Source organism: Oncorhynchus keta, chromosome 13, assembly GCF_023373465.1.
Source record: "Oncorhynchus keta strain PuntledgeMale-10-30-2019 chromosome 13, Oket_V2, whole genome shotgun sequence".
NCBI classification, from domain to species: Eukaryota; Metazoa; Chordata; class Actinopteri; order Salmoniformes; family Salmonidae; genus Oncorhynchus; species Oncorhynchus keta.
Genome location: NC_068433.1, coordinates 46711083 through 46730058, shown reverse-complemented (window position 1 = coordinate 46730058; position 18976 = coordinate 46711083). Strand labels below are relative to the sequence as shown.

The 18976-nt window shown below is 44.7% G+C and overlaps 1 protein-coding gene across 1 annotated transcript in view; it reads left to right on the top strand.

The window, feature by feature from the left end:
• The window catches only part of LOC118392450 (leucine-rich repeats and immunoglobulin-like domains protein 3), a 28518-nt gene extending 10140 nt beyond the window's left edge, over positions 1-18378 (top strand). Inside the window, exons 4-19 of the mRNA XM_035784455.2 lie at positions 496-630; positions 2237-2380; positions 2731-2874; positions 3136-3279; positions 4212-4355; positions 12764-12844; positions 13016-13087; positions 13715-13786; positions 14049-14212; positions 14801-15139; positions 15239-15520; positions 15713-16171; positions 16441-16602; positions 16787-16927; positions 17059-17331; positions 17619-18378. Of these exons, the coding sequence (XP_035640348.2) occupies positions 496-630; positions 2237-2380; positions 2731-2874; positions 3136-3279; positions 4212-4355; positions 12764-12844; positions 13016-13087; positions 13715-13786; positions 14049-14212; positions 14801-15139; positions 15239-15520; positions 15713-16171; positions 16441-16602; positions 16787-16927; positions 17059-17331; positions 17619-17884 (3022 nt within the window). The 3' untranslated portion in view covers positions 17885-18378. The remainder of the gene's footprint in view (positions 1-495; positions 631-2236; positions 2381-2730; positions 2875-3135; positions 3280-4211; positions 4356-12763; positions 12845-13015; positions 13088-13714; positions 13787-14048; positions 14213-14800; positions 15140-15238; positions 15521-15712; positions 16172-16440; positions 16603-16786; positions 16928-17058; positions 17332-17618) is intronic.
• The last annotated feature ends 598 nt before the right edge of the window (positions 18379-18976 follow it).

The window sequence follows — 18976 nt, the reverse complement described above, 5'->3', positions numbered from 1 at the left end:
GGCGTGCAGCTCAGGAAATTGCCAGCCTCTGCTGAGGCATGCTTTCACTGAGGGAATGGTATTCATCAGCCAAGTAATTGGCAGGTTATTTTTTTAAATACCTTGTTAGTAATTACCTTATAAACAAAATAACACAGCACTAAACCAAACGGCTGTTTTGACCTTTTGAGATGAGTAGTGACATTGGTTAGCCTTAGTATTGCCCCGTCCTCCCCCCTTTCCTAGACAACCAGGGAACTGTGTTATTTTTCATGGTTCAGCGAGAGACTCAATGTTCTAGGAAAAATGTATAATATTAACATAATAATAATGGGAAAACAGGGGTAGCGAGGGTCGAAGGGAAATGCTCGGGCGAGGTTGGTCATTTTTAAATACCGCCCGCTAATTGACTGCTCTGAGTGTTTGTATGTCTGGAAACGTTAGATTGGTGACCCGCGTTGTTAAAATACACTGTATTTTCTATCGTTCATTGAGACGTTCGATCTGTGTTTTCAGAGCAAACAACAGGATCACAAAGATCTCTCTGGAGCAGCTGAGGCCCCTGCAAGGCCTGGAGACCCTGGACCTCAGCAATAACAGCATAGTGGATATCAAGGCTGACTCCTTCCCTGCGCTGCCTCTCAAGAACCTGTGAGTCCGTCCGTTTGGACTTTTTAACTCAAATGCATGCTTAAACCTCCGTCCAAGAAAACTATATAAGTGTGTCGTGTCTTTGGCTATGTCGGATTAAGTGATATGACATGCTATTCTATAAATACATTTCTCCGTAATTAATATTACCTGATTGAGCTAATCATGTAAATGTAATTAACTAGAGAGTCGGGCACCACAAAATAATATTTATAGAGCTGTTATCTTCCGAATAAACTCTTAAAGACCTAGTAATATTTTACATCAATAGCAATCAATATTAATCGTCATCTTAATTCAGTCTCATCTGAAAGTTCTTAGTTATCTGCACGAACCCTGGCTAACAAGTTGAATCAGCAATACAAAATTGGGTTTAATTATTTACTAAATACCTAACTAATCACACAGAATTACACATATACATATTTAAATCATAACTTGATTACAAATTACGTCATAAAGGAAAACGTCCCTAGCTGGGGCGGAACAGATATGACAGCTTGTTACACAAAAGAAAAGGGGCTGGGTTTGAGTGAAAGAGCGGGAAGACTGAGGAACAAAGGGCGAAGCTGTGCTATCGTAAATACAGTATCTTATGCATTCTAAATTACCGCCCATTTGGAAAAGGAAAATGCAATATATATTTACTCTGAGCTGCGCTTTCGGTAGGTTGGTGGTAGATGGAAGGCTGTGTTGCCCAACCGAGTCCTTTGTCCTTTGAAGAATGTCTCTGGTGGTCAATTGGGTACGTTGTAGTAATGTCGTTGTGTGATAGACGGGATACTCTGTTTGTTCCTTCCTAACCCTGATTTGCAGCGGCTGTTGCTAACTCAACGGCTAGGAGGTATCACTTCTGTAGTGAATAAGAGTTCAAAGTTCATACCATTCGCAACCAAAGCTCATGCTAATGTTGGCTTCGTTCTGAAGTTGTTATCTGAACCATTCTGACATCGGACCGTCGTCCTCGGAACAGGAGGTTATGTTGTCGTCAAGGGCTTATATAGGAAGGGAGAGGAGGGTGTGTTTGAAAAGTTTTATCGCCCATGTCCCTTCACAGGGGCGGGCCACTGATTGAGCAGAGCCCTATTGTATGAAAACCCAAATCTCACATTTTAGAAGCTAAAATCACATTTCATCCCAACATGAATAATTTCACATTCAAACATTTAAATTGAACAACAATTCCATGTGAATGCGATAACTCTGATGTGTAGACTTTCCACTGTAGAGTTTATGTCATCTTATCATTGATGAGAATGTCTCAGATGACAACCGAACTGACATAATATTCATTAAGTACCACCGCATATGTTCAATTGGTCGGAATATAGCCAGAATATAGTTCATTTCCCCCCACCTTCTGATGTTCCCAGAATCTCTATGTTAACCACGGGTTTTGCAAATGTAACATCAGTAGGGTAGAGAGAGGGAAAAGGGGGGAAGAGGTATTTATGACTGTCATAAACCTACCCCCAGGCCAACGTCATGACAAGTGTTTGGATCAAATAGTACAATTTTGGCGGAAGAACAACAATGTTTGGTCATTTTTCCTCTTTGCAATTAATTATGTGATCAATATCTCATTATGTATTTTCTTCTCCTCTAGTATCATGAACAACAATCGCATTTCCACCCTGGAAACGGGCTGTTTTGTCAACCTGTCCAGCACTCTGCAGGTCCTCAGGCTCAACCGCAACCGCCTCTCAACCATCCCTGCCAAGATCTTCCAGCTCCCCAACCTCCAGCACCTGTAAGTGACAATTGCTCTTTGAGCGCTGTTGGGGTTGACCTCAAACTATACTATGACTGCTCTTTGAACGGTTGTGTAACAGTCCACGACTTTTCACTACTCTTTGATGTTTCTCTGACTGCTCTGTGAACTTCCTGAAAACACATTGTGACGGCACTCATTGACAGTGTGTTGACGTGTTCAACCACTCTTTGACCACTCTTCCAACAGTCATTGACATCTTCTTGGCTTCTCTTGGATGAATTAGATTCCGTTTCAGCCTCACTTCTTGACTTGAGTGAACTCTTCATCCTTCCCTGCATATATGATGCTGCAGTTCTCTTACGGTCTGGTTGTGGTCCAACCTGCAGGGAGCTGAACAGGAACCGGGTGCGCAGGGTGGAAGGCCTGACGTTCCACGGTCTGCACGCGCTGCGCTCGCTGAAGATCCAGAGGAACGGTATCAGCCGCCTGATGGATGGAGCCTTCTGGGGCCTCAGTAACATGGAGGTCCTGTAAGTAACTGTCCTCTGTGACAAGAAAGTGTGTATTTTTTTACTAGTGTACATTGGTGGATTTAACAGCATATGTCTGGGTGCAAGTGTCTGCATACTTTCTTTTGATACATATTTGTAGCCGTATGTCTAGTCAATACAACAATACAGTGTGGTATCAGTCCAAGCTAACATACGTCTTCATCTCTGTCTGTCTGTGTGTGTCTATATGTCTATGTTGATGACTGACCTCTGTTTGTATGTCTCTGTGTGTCCCTGCAGGCAGCTGGACTACAACAACCTGACGGAGGTGAGTAAGGGCTGGCTGTACGGCCTGCTGACTCTGCAGCAGCTCCACCTGGGCCACAACGCCATCAGCCGGATCCGGCCTGACGCCTGGGAGTTCTGCCAGAAACTCAGCGAGCTGTGAGTGACCCTTTTTTCATATTTTTCTTCTTCTCCCTCCCTCTCTTTTCCCTCTCACTTTCTCTCCTATTCACACTGTGAACTCCCAACACCTCTCTCTTTCTCTCCCTTGCTCTCGCCCACCTTCCTCACAGTCTCCAACTCTCCACTCCCCCCCTCTCTTCCTCCACCCTTAGTGCTCAGTGCCAACACCAATGCAAGGCTCCTAACAAAGTATTACTCCCCCTCTTCATCCCCGTCACTATAGCCCCCTTCGTTTAATGCCTCGTCACGTCTATAGGGGAGAAAGGGGGGAGAAGGAGGAGGGGATTTCACAACCAGCGTGTCTGCAGCGACATATTGTTTCCTTTGTTGTTAACATTGTTTATGGCACTGGCCAATTCCTAAGTCCGCCATGTTTTGTTGGTTTCTGAAAGGGGAGTTGTTTTTTTTCTTCCCATTTCTCTTATCAAGTGAACCTGAGAGTTAACCAAATTGGCAGTTGACTGATCTTTTTCGCCCACTCTTTGGTAAATAGCCTTCTTCCTGGTTTGTTCGTTTTTTTCGTCTGATGCTTGCGTTTGGGGATTTCTAGGACAAAGTTAATACTTTTTATACTGTCTGCATACGGTTAAACAAAGTAGACCAGCGGTGCAAGGTACAATCTACCTTTCAAAACGTTTAAAATAGTCTATAACCCAAAGTTTTTTTTTACTGGATATGCCTTGATAATAATTAGATCATATGTTTTAGTAGTGGTTATTAATGCTTATTACAAAGTACTTATTGGTAATTCACAGACTTATCTGGCTAGATTTGGTGCACGTTCCTAGTGATCTGAGGCCAATTTATCCTCTACCTCAACTGTTTATTTCTAACCCCCCCCTCCTTTCCATTTGCCCTTGGGGTTTGAACTGTGTGATGCTGATGCTCCTTCTCTCTCCACCCGACAGGGACATCTCGTCCAACCACTTGACAAGACTGGAGGAGTCCAGCTTTGTGGGCCTCAGCCTGCTTGACGAACTCCACATCGGGAACAACCGTGTGAGCTTCATCGCAGACGGAGCCTTCCGAGGACTCTCCCACCTACAGATGCTGTAAGTTTGAATCATTACATTTCATTGAATTCCTTGTCAGAGATGGCAGCTCTATTGTATAATAGTGCTGAAGCATTAAATACTTATTTTCAACGTCCCACTGGCAGTGAGTGTATTAGCCATGGTTAATATCACTAATCCTGGTTCTTAGTTTCCCCTAAAGTTGTTTGAGAAGCCTCAAGGCTCATGAGAGTTTAGGGATGAACTTGATTTAAACTCGTCAGTGACATGGTTATAACAGTCATCAGTCTACACTTTTTAAAATATATATTTGACCCCTTTTGGTAGTTACAGTCTTGTCCCATTGCTGCAACTCCCGTACGGACTCGGGAGAGGTGAAGGTCGAGAGTCATTGACACACTGCTCGCTTAAGACAGCCGCACCAATGTGTTGGAGGAAACACCGTACAGCTGGCGACCGAAATCAGCATACATGTGCCTGGCCCGCCAAAAGGAGTCGCTAGAACGCAATGGGACAAGGACATCCTGGCCCACCAAACTTTCACGTCGCTGGGCCAATTGTGCGCTGCCTCATGGGTCTCCCGGCCGTGGCCGGCTGCGACACAGCCTGCGATCGAACCCGGGTCTGTAGTGACATCTCGCCTTAGACTGCTACTCCACTCGGGAGGCCTCATCAGCCTACACTTTATCATTGTTTTGTGTTCTATAAGAGAAGCTCTATATCACATCTATGGGAGTACATTAGCAGCTAGCTAACTTCTGCCTGCTTGTTGGATTTCGCTCCCTGTCCCTCTCCACACTCATCGAGGCATGAGTGGAAATATTCTGCCTTGTTTGTTTTCAGTATGTGAAATAGCTGAACGTACTGCCTGTGGTCCCCTCCCCCCTCCCCCCACACACATAAAAACCTCAACAAGCCAGCAGAGTGAGACTGAGTCCACCGCTCCATCCCCCCATCTCCAGACCGGCTCCATAACATTGCCCCTTGTCCCTCTCTTAAATGGAACCAAATGTTAACTGTGCGTGAAAGGTCAACAGAGGGCAGGTGTGTAGGTAGGTGGATGGGGAGTTGGGGTGGCTTAGAGGGATTTACCCCCCAGCCCCTCTCCACAACCCACTCCTCTACCCCCTCCACCCCTCCTCAACCCCAATCATTTGTAACCAGGCATGCAGAGGAGGAAACTAGCTGTTTGAAAGTATTTAAAGAGACTTGAGAGAGAAGGAGCGGGGGAAGGGCGAAGACGTCCAGCAAATCTCTAACAGACATGATGTACTGCTGTGTGCACATGACATTCAGTTAGTTTGAAAGATATTTCAGATTTTTCAAAACCCTTTGATATTTAGTTCAAAAAACAATTCCCCGGGGCGGAGCTAGCATGTTGGAGTGAATGGCTGTGTGTGAGAGGCTCCTGCAACTTTTTTGCGAAATAATCTAATTTAACCTACTTTATGGCACTTTTTACAACAAACCTTTCTTTCTAATACAAGATTGTAACTTTCTGTGTGAAAATGCCGAGTAATTTTTTTTATTCGCAGGTAGGCGAATAATTACAATTTTGCAGATTAACACTGGAGTGATAAATGATCAGATGGTCATGTACAGGTAGAGATATTGGTATGCAAAAGAGCAGAGAAGTAAATAAATAAAAACAGTATGGGGATGAGGTAGGTGAAAATGGGTGGGCTATTTACCAATAGACTATGTACAGCTGCAGCGATAGGTTAGCTGCTCAGATAGCTGATGTTTGAAGTTGGTGAGGGAGATAAAAGTCTCCAACTTCAGCGATTTTTGCAATTCGTTCCAGTCACAGGCAGCAGAGTACTGGAACGAAAGGCGGCCAAATGAGGTGTTGGCTTTAGGGATGATCAGTGAGATACACCTGCTGGAGCGCATGCTACGGATGGGTGTTGCCATCGTGACCAGTGAACTGAGATAAGGCGGAGCTTTCTGGCGAGAGCTTTCCGAGCTAAAGGTTAGCTGATGACCGGTTAGCTGAATACCGCTAGCATAGCTGGTGGTTAGCTGGCTAGCTTCAGTTGAGGGGTTCCGGTTCCGAAGTAAATATAAATACTTTAGGAAAATTAGCTACATTGGGTGAGGCGGGTTGCAGGAGAGTATTTGGAAGCTTAGGTTTAGCAAAATGTTTTAAAGAGATATGCGAAGAAAAATATGTAAAAACGAAAAAGAAACAATATATACAAGGGACACGACACGACAGGACGACTTACTGCTACGCCATCTTGGAACCTAATAAGCCACCAAAGGACAATAAATCCACAGCGGAGGCCTACTCCCCACTAAACAACGAGACAGACATGGCGGAAGGCACAGGCAACAACGCGACACTTACAGAACTTACCCGGGCTTTGGGGGAGCTACGTGGTGCTGTAGCTGAGGATCTTAATACTACTATTGCTGAACTGGACACCAAAATCGAGAGCATCATTCGAACGGTCGCTTCGCATGGCCAGAGTATTGTGGACCTTGAGAAAGATTCTGAATTCAACGCTGGTAGGATCGACGAGTTAGAGGGGCTATGCACGTCATTGCAGGATAGTGTGCAGAGGCTTTCTGTGAAAGTGGTCGACCTGGAGGGCCGATCCAAACGTAATAACCTTTGCGTTGTTGGTCTGGCAGAGGGGGTGGAGGCGGGCTCTCGCCCCACTGACTTCTTCGCCAAGCAATTGAAGGATGCAATGGGATCGGATGTTTTGGCTTCGGATCCCCAGCTGGACCGTGCACATCGCTCCCTTGTCCCAGTGCCTGGATCGGGCCAACGTCCTTGCCCAGTAATCATCTGTTGTCATGGTTTCAAAAGCAAGGATCTTATCCTGTGTGAAGCTCGAATGAGGGGCAACCTGTCACATAAAGGGCACCCATTCCGTGTCTATGAGGATTATGCGCCTGATGTGGCAAAGCACCGCGCCGGCTACAGAGATGTCATGACCACGACTAAGAATTAACCCCCCTCCCTGGGTTTTGGACGCAGAGAAATTTATCTGGGAATATACGCCAATCCCCCGTACAGGTTAGAGTGCCTTGTCATTGTGTGTTAGGGTCTGCTCATGGACTCAAATCCATACTATACCATAACGGGTGAAACCGTATTAAACGGGCTCAGCAAGGGCTGCCGAACATGTAAGACGCCGAGCCGACCAATGGATGGCGGTCAGAGCTCTCATTTAACGTTAAGTTCACTTTCATCCCGGCTGTGCTCAGAGCGATGCATATTTGGGAGGCCTTCCAGATTTGATCACTGACACCTTCGGATGGATAGACTTACATTCCCCCATTTTTGTTTTGTGATTTATTTTTCAATCCTTACATTATTCTTATTACCATTTATATATTGCTTGCAGGGGACTGGGGGTGATGGTTGGGCAGACGCAGACGCAGACACCTGGTTAGCAAGTTGATGTTTTGTGCCGTTCTGCCTTTGTCTAGCCGTGGGCCGCTCTCCCGACTAGATTCCCACCAGCCCTCTGTAGTGCTTGTGTCTGTGTAGGTGTGCGTACATATAATTACTATTTGTACTTTATTATTATTTTCGCTTAGCATTTTAGTATTATGTATGTGTATATTTTAAATCAGTGTAGATTGTTATTCTGGGGTATGAATGTTTGTATGTGTGTATGTGTATATGTGCATATGGATGTATATACGTGTGTATATACATATATATATTTTAAATATATATTTTTATATACGCATTTTTTTGTGTGGGTGTGTATGGATGTGTATATGTATGTGTGTATATGTGAATATGTGTATATATGTGTATGTATATATATATATATATCAAATATTTTATTTGATTTATTTACAGTTTTTAATCTTAAAAAGGAAAGAAATATTTCTATACTTTTTTCTTATTTTTTTATTTTTTGATGGGGGGTACGTTTAATTTAGCAAAATCCTTGTTCCGATCTTCTGACCCACAGTATGTAAAGGTACTGCTGTCTATGTCGGTTGCGGATGGTTTATGTTTAGACCGGCATTGCTTAGCAATATAATCTTGTGAGGTTATATCTTGCTTATCTCAGGGATTGACCCAAGATGCCGCTTAAGTGCGCAATATGTTTAAGTTGCAACTTATTATGTTTAGGTTAATTATATGCTAATGGGAGCCTCCTGAGTTCATATGTTAGTAGAAGTTCTAGGATAGTGAGAGGTGAACGTATAGTTGGGATTTTATTTATGTTTTACCTCTTGTTCGAGGTCGCGCCATGCTTTTTTGGCATCGGCCAGACAATGTGTTTATTATTTTTATTTTTTATTTTTTTTCTCTCCTATTTGTGTATGTCTGTTAAATGTGGGTTGATGTGGGGGTGTAAGTGTTGGGGAAATTAGGGGAACAGGGTGGGAAGTAAAGTTGCTTGCATGGGGGAGGGGTGGGTTGGATACTGCTCGGGTGTAGGTGCTACATATGCTGATCGTGATGGTTTGGTGCGATTTCTAACCTTTTTATTGAGTTACATGTTATGCATAGGAACGACAAACAAGAGGAGAGCGGGGCTTACATTCACTTCCTGGAATGTCAAGGGTTTAAACGAATCAATTAAGAGAGGCAAGGTCCGAGCCCACTTGAAAGCACTCTCGTCTGATATTATATTTTTGCAAGAAACCCATCTGAAAAATAACTCTCATAGCAGACTTAAATGTAGGTTGGTGGGGCAAGTGTATCACTCTAATTTCTCTGCCAAAACGAGAGGCACAGCGATTCTGGTACGGAAAGGAATTCACTTGCTACATAAAACCACTATTGCGGATAAAGAGGGTCGTTATGTGATCGGAATAGGAGAAATCCACTCTACTTCAGTAACTCGACTAAATATCTATGGGCCAAACATTGATAACCCCTCTTTTTTTCAAAGGAGTCCTTGCCCTGATTCCAGATATCTCCCATACTAACCTGGTCATTGGAGGGGACCTTAACTGTGTGCTAGACCAATATTTGGATAGATCCTCTACCCGGTGAACCCCTACCTCCTATTCAAGTGAATTCTTGAATACCTACATAAAAAATGTGAACTTATTTGATATATGGAGGATCGCTAACCCTACGGGTAGGGAATACTCCTTTTACTCTCATGTTCACAATGTTTACACTCAAATTGACTACTTTTTGGTTGATGCTAGACTACTCCCATATACCTGTAATGTGAGGTATCATGCATGATATTATAATCTCGGACCACAGTCCACTCACCTTCTCCCTGAGATTGGGTGACATTGTACCAAACGAGAGGGTCTGGAGGTTGAATCCTCAGCTCCTCACAGAACCAACATTCTGTGAACATCTTAAAGACCAAATTAAATTTTTCTTTGATATTAACGACAACACAGAGACTTCCCCAGCATTATTATGGGAAACACTAGGAACACAAGGCTTATTTGAGAGGCTGTATCATCTCCTTTCAGACTGCCAGAAGTAGGCAAAACAGAGGAAAACTGGAAGAACTGGGACAAATTCACTTACTGGATAGGGAGAATGCTATCCATCCATCTATGGAGAAACATAAAAAAAGTAATTATTTAAAATTGGAATATAATTAGATTCTCCCAAGCAAAAATATTTTGAGTTTGGTGACAAACCACACAAATTACTCGCCAGACAACTTCGAAAACATGTGAGTGACCGAATGATTCACAAAGTTAAATCTGCATCTGGGAAATTACTCTCTTCCCCCAAAGACATCAATGATCAATGGTCAGTTTTATGAGACTCTATATACATCTAGCAGATCCTAACCCCTGCCCTGAAGCAGGAAGATTCTAACTTCCTGAATAAGGAAATATCTCTTGAAGAAAACCGAGAAACAATGAAATCTCTAAAGAGTGGCAAGACCCCGGGCCCAGATGGATACCCTGGTGAATTCTATAAAACATTCAGCAACATGCTCTCTCCCTACCTGCACAAAATGTTGGTTCAGGCCAATGAGGATGGAGCTCTCCCTTCTACTTTGGATGAAGCGTTCATTACAGTTATACATAAGAAGGGTAAAGATCCGGAAGAGGTAGGATCATACAGACCAATATCTCTCCTTAATAGAGACTAAAAGATTTTTCGCAAAAACTCTGGCTAACAGGCTTAGCACTTTAATTGGCAAATTGGTCCATTCGGACCAGACCGGCTTTACCCCTAACAGAAACGCATTCTTCAATCTCAGGCGCCTCTTCAACATTATGAGGTTACCCAACGTGGACCATGCCGTTATATCTCTTGACGCCGAAAAGGCCTTTGACCAAGTTGAGTGGCCCTATCTATTCAAGGTCCTACAGAAATGTAATATTGGAGATGGGTTCATAAATTGGATCCAGCTTTTATATAGGAACCCCTGTGCGAGAATACGCACTAACCAATCATTGTCGCCCCGATTTAACCTTTACAGAGGGACACGGCAGGGTTGTGCGCTGTCGCCTATGCTCTTTGCCCTAATTATCGAACCTCTCGCTCAGGCGATTAGATCTCATGCAGCAATACACGGCTATAATACTAAAGATACTCTAAATAAGATTTCCCTATACGCAGATGACATCCTCCTCTATGTAACAAAACCCCAGGCTAGTATTCCAGCTATTCTTGATGTGATCAATTTGTTTGGTACCTTCTCGGGATACAGAATCAATTGGAACAAGAGTGAATTAATGCCCATACGATTGCAAAACACCTCATGGCTAGAACATCTCCCAGTTAAGTTATCTTCAGAAAAATTTACCTACCTTGGAATTGTAGTTACCAAACAATACTCCTTACTATTTAAAGAGAATTTCCCCTCACTGATGCAAAAACTCAAGGCAAACTCCCAATTTCTCTGCTCGGAAGAATTAATGCCATTAAAATTGGTCTTCCTCCCACAACTGCTCTACCTACCTATACCAGAACATCCCACTATTCATACCTAAATTATTTCACAAACAACTGGACTCAATTATCAATCCTTTAATCTGGGATTATAAAACACACAGGATAGGTAAAAAAAAACGCCTCTGTAAATCCAAGATGGAAGGAGGATTGTCTCTCCCAAATTGTATATTTTATTACTAGACCGCTAACCTCCGCGCTGTTACGGTACTGCTGGATCACGCACTTCCGGCATCCAGCTGGTTTAGTATGGAGCGTGAGGAGTGTCACTCCTTCTCTATTGGAGCTGTGATTTTGTCGCCTGTCAATCTGGAGATGTCACTTTATTGTAACAATCCTATTATACATAGCACAGTCCGAATCTGGAAGCAAATTAAAGTCCACTTTGAGCTTAGACCAATGTCATTCATGCTCCCTGTCGCCAGGAATCACCCTTGATAACACCTTTGAGCGATGGGGAGATTTGGGGATAAGTACCATAGGGGATTTATATAAAGAAGGGACCTTTGCTTCCTTTGAGTTGCTGAGGGAAATGTATAATCTTCCCAGAAGTAATATTTTCAGATATCTACAAATTAGAGACTATGTTAGAAAACACCTCCCAACATTTGGGAATGCTAAACCTTCCATGTTTGACGGATGCATAAAAATATGCCCCACCTCAGACAAATTTATATCGCTTCTATATGATGCTTTTCAATCTGTTAGCACACCTTCTACAGATGCCATTAAGGCAAAATGGGAGGAAGAACTAGGGACTGACATTTCGGTGGCAGACTGGGAAGAGAGCTTGGAGTATATCCACACATGCTCCATTAATTCCAGACATCGTCTCATACAATTCAAGGTATTACACAGATTACACTATTCCAAAACTAAACTGCATAGGATATTTCCTGATACATCCCCTATGGGCGATAAATGTCAGGCTGCGCAGGGTACACTACTCCACTGCTTTGCCCTGTGCTCTAGCTTGCATGGTTATCAGTGTGGAATTTTTGGGATACTCTCTGAAGTTTTGGAGAATTCAATAGACTCAGACCCGCTTCTGATGATCCTGGGAGTGTCTGAGTCCCTAAACGGATTAACCAATCCCCCAAAACAACTAATCTCTTACAGTCTCATTTCGGCAAAAAAAAAACGGGGGATAAGTGGGGGGTGACATCTACCCTCTTTCTTTCTACATGTCCTTGTTCTGTATGGAAAAAAACAACAACAAAAAAACAATTCCTCAGCCATTAAACTCATTACTAAAAACGTATAGTTTTTCACTAAATCTAGTAGCACCAACGTGTGGGTTTGAGTTCCTCCCTGTTAAACACGTTGTATTGCACATGAAGCAGTATTATGCTGCGAGACACGGAGAAACCATCGCAAAAATGTTAAAAACCTCGGAAGTTAACGAGAAACATCCTCCAGTGATGGAACCACTTTGAATACAAATGTAAAGACTTTGACTTCTTTCTCGTCCTCCAGACGAAACGCAGAGCCGCGCCAAGGTTTGTGAAGACTATAATAAGTGCAGTTGTTTTCTGGGTGTGGATTTTTACACTGTGGTTTGTCTTTGTTTCTCTGGAAATAGAGATCTGCAGAACAACGAAATCTCCTGGACCATTGAAGATATGAACGGACCATTTTCTGCACTGGACAAGCTGAGGAAACTGTGAGTAGGCTTGACTTTACCATGGCGTTGTCTTCTAACTTGTTGGTTTTCAGAAGATAGATTAGAAACTATAAAATGGACCATGGGAACGGATTTGAACTGGAAGTATTTGCTTCTTATCGTAAAATAAATGACTGTATTTGAATGAAAACTCAAATATACTTTTCTCAGGTTCCTTCAAGGAAATCAAATCCGCTCGGTGACCAAGAAATCGTTCTCTGGTCTGGACACACTGGAGCACCTGTGAGTTGACCTTCAAATCAATATTATCATCCGTCTGTCTCAACTGTCCTAAAGCTGTTAAACTAAATATGGGAGAATTCATAACCATGAGAAACAACGCCTGTTAGTGAGAACCACACGACCTTATTGTCTCTGCTTCTCGTCCCTGCTTCTTGTCCATACTTTGATGAAAAACAGAGCTGTCTGGTATTCACCAACTCCAAATGTGGGGAGACTATTGATCACTAACTGCTTAGGCATGGCGAGAGGAGTGTGTGTGTGTGTGTGTGTGAGCGCCTGTGTGTTTGTGCTCATGTGTGCAGCTTTCTGTGTACAAGTGTGTGTGTATGTGCACATCTGTGTGTGTTTTTCTATCTGTGAAACAGCTGCATTTGATTGTAATTAACTTTTTTTCCCAGTCGTGTCTGAGCTCAAAGGAGCTGAAGTCGGGCCCCTCTTGATTAACAAAGCACGGTGCTGCCCAGATTTCTATTGTTCTCAAGACCTTTTCTTCCCTCTCTCTCTCTCTGATTATTGAAGTTTTTAGCAGTCTTCCTCCAGATAGGCCTAGACGGAGGGGAAAGTCTGCCATCTTTCTGTGTGCATTCCCATGGTTCTGATCCATCCGTTCTTCCCTCCCCTCCTCAGAGATTTGAGTAACAACGCGATCATGTCAGTCCAAGGGAATGCCTTTGTGCAGATGAAGAAGCTTGAGGAACTGTAAGTATCTCTGGGTTCAGTCACACTGTATTCATATTCTGCAATGCCAATAGACCAGAGTCACTGTTCTGGACTAACTGAGGAAAGGAAATAATCTTTCATAGACAATTACTTCAAAAGCACCTATACTGATAAAAGTGATTATCTTCAAATGGAACGACTATAAAACTGTTCAAGTATTATGGATCATCTTTGTGCTGGGTCTCTCTTGTGATTCCTGGCTCTTAATGCAGTACGCCCCCACCCCACCCCCATCCCCCAGGCACCTGAACACATCCAGCCTGCTGTGTGACTGCCAGCTCAAGTGGTTTCCTCTGTGGGTGGCGGAGCAGACCTTCCTGCCCTACGTGAATGCCAGCTGTGCCCATCCCCTGATGCTGAAGGGCAAGAGCGTGTTCACCGTCAGACAGGAGGACTTTGTGTGTGGTGAGTGCGACTGACACACACACACACACACACACACACACACACACACACACACACACACACACACACACACACACACACACACACACACACACACACACACACACACACACACACAAGCCTCTTAATGTAGCCCTTGTTAAAAACAACCATTTAGCCGTGACAGGTTTTCCATTTTATGAACTGACCCAGATTGTTCCATATTTTCCTTCAACTCATGGACACTCTGATGGAGCCAGCATTGTAATGGGACTATGTGGAAACTCAGAGAGTTAACAGCTTGGCCGGGTGGAGTCAGAGAGAGCAGGGAGAAAATAAATAATTGTTGAGGAATTTCTGGGATCAGTTTCTTTAAGTAATGACTACTATTAGAGCTGAGGTGCTTTGCCTTCTGAGCTTTCAACATTTCTCCAGTCAGGTAGTTTGAATCTTGGCGGATAAAATAGTATAATTTCCATATTTAAGCTGTTTGTCGACCATCACGGTTTAAACAAAAACTGGTTAGTCTCAAAATGAATGTCAATTTGAGTTTAGCCCCATTCACATCAAATGGAAACTAATGTTTTTCCCCTCTTGTCTTCCAACCAGACGACTTCCCCAAACCTCAGATCACGGTGCAACCTGAGACCCAGTCGGCCATCAAAAGCGCTAACGTCACCTTCGTGTGCTCGGCGGCCAGCTCCAGCGACTCACCCATGACCTTTGCCTGGAAGAAGGACAATGAGGTCCTGAATGACGCTGAAATCCACAACCAGGCACACCTCAGAGCCCAGGGGGGAGGCCAAGGCCGTGAAACAGAGGTTACAGAGTACACCACCACACTGCAGCTACGCAGTGTAGAGTTCACCAACGAGGGGAAGTACCAGTGTGTCATCTCAAACCACTTTGGTTCCTCCTACTCCACCAAGGCCAAGCTCACTGTCAACAGTAAGTTACATAACCTACTGGTATTGATTTTGATGTTCGTCTTGAAGTGGTGCTGCCGTTAGATGTCAAATAAAATGTCCATCCCTTTTGTCCGTCCAGTGCTTCCGTCCTTCACCAAGATGCCCATGGACCTGAGCATCCGGGCCGGTGCCACGGCCAGACTGGAGTGTGCCTCCGTGGGTCACCCGTCTCCGCAGATCGCCTGGCAGAAAGACGGCGGCACGGACTTCCCCGCCGCCCGGGAGCGCCGTATGCACGTGATGCCTGAGGACGATGTGTTCTTCATCGTGGATGTGAAGACAGAGGACATCGGGTTGTACAGCTGCACCGCCCAGAACACCGCCGGAGCCATATCAGCTAACGCTACGCTAACTGTGCTAGGTGAGAATTATTCTTTCTATTTTCACCTGCTGTCGAAGAACTTTGCATTTATATGTGGGCGCCGCTTCATTTTGACACAGATCATTATTTTATGATATTCCATGAGTGTTTTCCCCCACAAATCGACATATAAATCAGGCGTTTTGAGACTGTAAGGCAGCTAACACTCCCCCTTACCCCATTCTCCTCCAGAAACTCCCTCCTTCCTGCGCCCTCTCATGGACCGCACCGTGGCCAAAGGGGAGACTGCGGTCCTCCAGTGTATAGCCGGCGGCAGCCCTTCCCCCAGGCTCAACTGGACCAAAGACGACAACCCCCTTGTGGTCACAGAGCGCCACTTCTTTGCCGCCGGCAACCAGCTGCTCATAATCGTGGACGCAGCGGAGGACGACGCCGGGATGTACACGTGCGAGATGTCCAACACGCTGGGCACCCAGCGGGGCAATGTGCGCCTAGCCGTACTGCCCAACCCTAACTGTGACGTGGGGGTGGGCGCCTCGGGAGGCGTAGGCTCGGACGAGGACGGCTGGACCACAGTGGGTATCGTCATCATCGCGGTGGTGTGCTGCGTGGTGGGCACCTCGCTGGTCTGGGTGGTCATCATCTACCATACGCGTCGGCGCAACGAGGACTGCAGCGTCACCAACACAGGTGAAGAGAGGGTGTCATTTTATTTTGTCAGATGGGATTGGTTTTGAGGAGTTCAGTACTTCAAACAGAAAATAACATTTTTGAGGGAGCTTGAGTTTTGGGCTCCAGCTCCACATACTTTGGCTGGCATGTTGTTAAAACCACACCTTTTACGAATGCTTTGAAATGAATCAGTGACAGACCATTGCCGTGAACAGATTATTATAATTATTGTATTTCTCTATGAAAACATTTCTGAGACTTTTCCCTCCCTGGTGTTTTCCCTGCAGATGAGACCAACCTGCCTACAGACATCCCCAGCTACCTGTCCTCTCAGGGCACGCTGGCCGACAGACAAGACGGCTATGTCCCCTCAGAGAGTGGCAGTGGCAACCACCAGTTCATGGCTTCCTCCATGAGTGGATTCTACATGCAGCCTAAAGACATGAATGGTAAAAGAGGAGCTCTTTCATTGGAAATGCATAGGGACTTTTTATGTTATGAATATATGCATCAGTCAACTGTATTCTGAGCATTTTTCTATGTGTATTGTTTCACCTGAATACATATTGGAATAGTTTAAGTAATTTGAGGCAAGTACCAATGCGTTACTAATGTGTCATGTGACTCGTACAGGTCTGTGTCAGCTAGACACAGGAAGTGAAGCGGACATGGAGGCGGCCATAGATCCCCTGCTCTGCCATTACCAAGGACCCATCAGCTCTCTCCTCAGGAGAGGCAACATGTACACCGGAGAACCCTCAGAGGCTTTCACAGGTTGATGCAACAGATATATATTTTTTAAATATTGTACCATAAGAAGTATTTTCCCCTAAATTAAACAATATCATCATGTGCTGCTGTCATACTGATCTGATTTCCCATGACTCACTGTAACCCCCCCACAGGCTGTGCTATGGACCAGCGGCCCATCTGCATAGATTCCTACAGTGGCAGCCTGACCAGCTCCAAGAGGAGAGACTACTATCCATGTGGCGGGGCCCTCCAGGACCCCTTTGACCACGGGAGCCCCAGTGTGCTGATGCAGATGCCCAACAGCAGCAGCTTCCACGGGCCACCCCACCTACAGGGCGAGGGCCCCGCCTCCATGGACGAGGGAGATGGAAGCGAGTACGGCCGACCTCGGGAGACAAGGCTCTCCTCCTCCAATACTTTCATGGGTATGTCTGAGGATGGGTATGTCTGAGGATGGGTATGTCTGAGGATGGGTATGTCTGAGGATGGGTATGTCTGAGGATGGGTATGTCTGAGGATGGGTATGTCTGAGGATGGGTATGTCTGAGGACATTGGATTTGGGTCAAGTCAAGCACATTTTAAATCCACTCAGAAATGTAATTCACTCAATCAGTAAGTGATTTATTGAATATTAATTTTCTTGACAACTAGCACAACATGTGAATGTCTCAGGCTTTACCCTGTATCTCCCTCCATCTTTCCCTCGTGCAGGAACGTTTGGGAAAGCCCCCTGGAGACCTCAACAGGAATTCTATCCCGGATTTGGACCACCGCCACTGGCCCTGCACAACAGCATGATGCTACACGAGAATCCCTACGCAGCCCTGGACACAGACTCGGAACGCGAGGAAGACAAGAACAGCGTGCAGTCAAAGAATTCTAAATCGGAATCGGAAAAGAGCGGCGATAATATCTATGAACAACCATATGATCTCAACAGGACTGCTACTCGTCAGCAAGGTCGAGCGAGCACATAGCTGAATATGTGCGTTCAAACAAACTGACATTCCTTTGAGTTTTTCTTCATTATGATGGTGGCCCCAAAAAAATACTACCTCAGTGAATGGACACTTTCTCAATGATGGACACTGCAAATGTGCAACGCTTGAATGTAAAAGGATAATGCATTGTGCCTACAAAATGCTGAAAAATGATATGAGGAGATATTAACAGTGAGGACTGTTCTTTTTTTAAGAAAGAAAAATGGGAAACATCTTCAATTGAAGATAGATATTGAATATATATATATACGTTTTTATACAAAGTTTATTATATTTTGTAAATTAAGTGTAAAAGTAGAATCCATTATTTTTGCTGTCCGTTTTCCTGTAAATGAGTATTTTGTGTTGTGCGACCGACCACGCCTGTTCAGTTATTCTAGCTTTTGTTTTGCTTTGAGTTAAGCACCCCTTTGCACATACCTATACATAATAAAACACCATAACATGTGCTGCTACGTACATTAAAAGTACTGTGACTCCTTCCTATCTTTAAATGGCTGTACCACGCACAGACACCACTGTTCTGTAATGGAGGACGAAGAGAATAGAGGTATACGAGAGTATTGCTGAAGCCGGGAATGAGAAGGGGGGGTTGATGTGGCTTTTCCGAGCCGAACCACAGACCTCCAATGACGGCTTGCGCCTGCCATGAGGCCCCCCACCATGCTATCCAAATAGAATCCAACAAGTGTACGCTGGGAAAGTGTGTGTGTGTGCGTGTACGTTTGGCATTTGTCTGTGTGTGTGGGAAGTTCAGGGCTAGCTTCTTCAGTCTTTGGCTCAGTGTAGACTCAGTACCCTGGAGACAATCGATGGAAGGCCAAATTAGGGCAGACATGTCAAGGAAAGGAACAGTCACATGAGGTCTCTGGAACTGTTGGAGCTGGCCGTCTGGTCTGGTCCTGCTCTCTCCCAACCAGCCAGTCACAGGGCTCCCCTCTCCCCCTCTTTGGGCCTTCGTCTCTGGGAAGGAGGGTGGGGGTTGCTGCGCTTGCTGTATCCAGCACATGGAAGCTTTTCACCAGATGATTCACTCCCCAAGCCTGTCCCCTTCTGGCTTTTTCACAT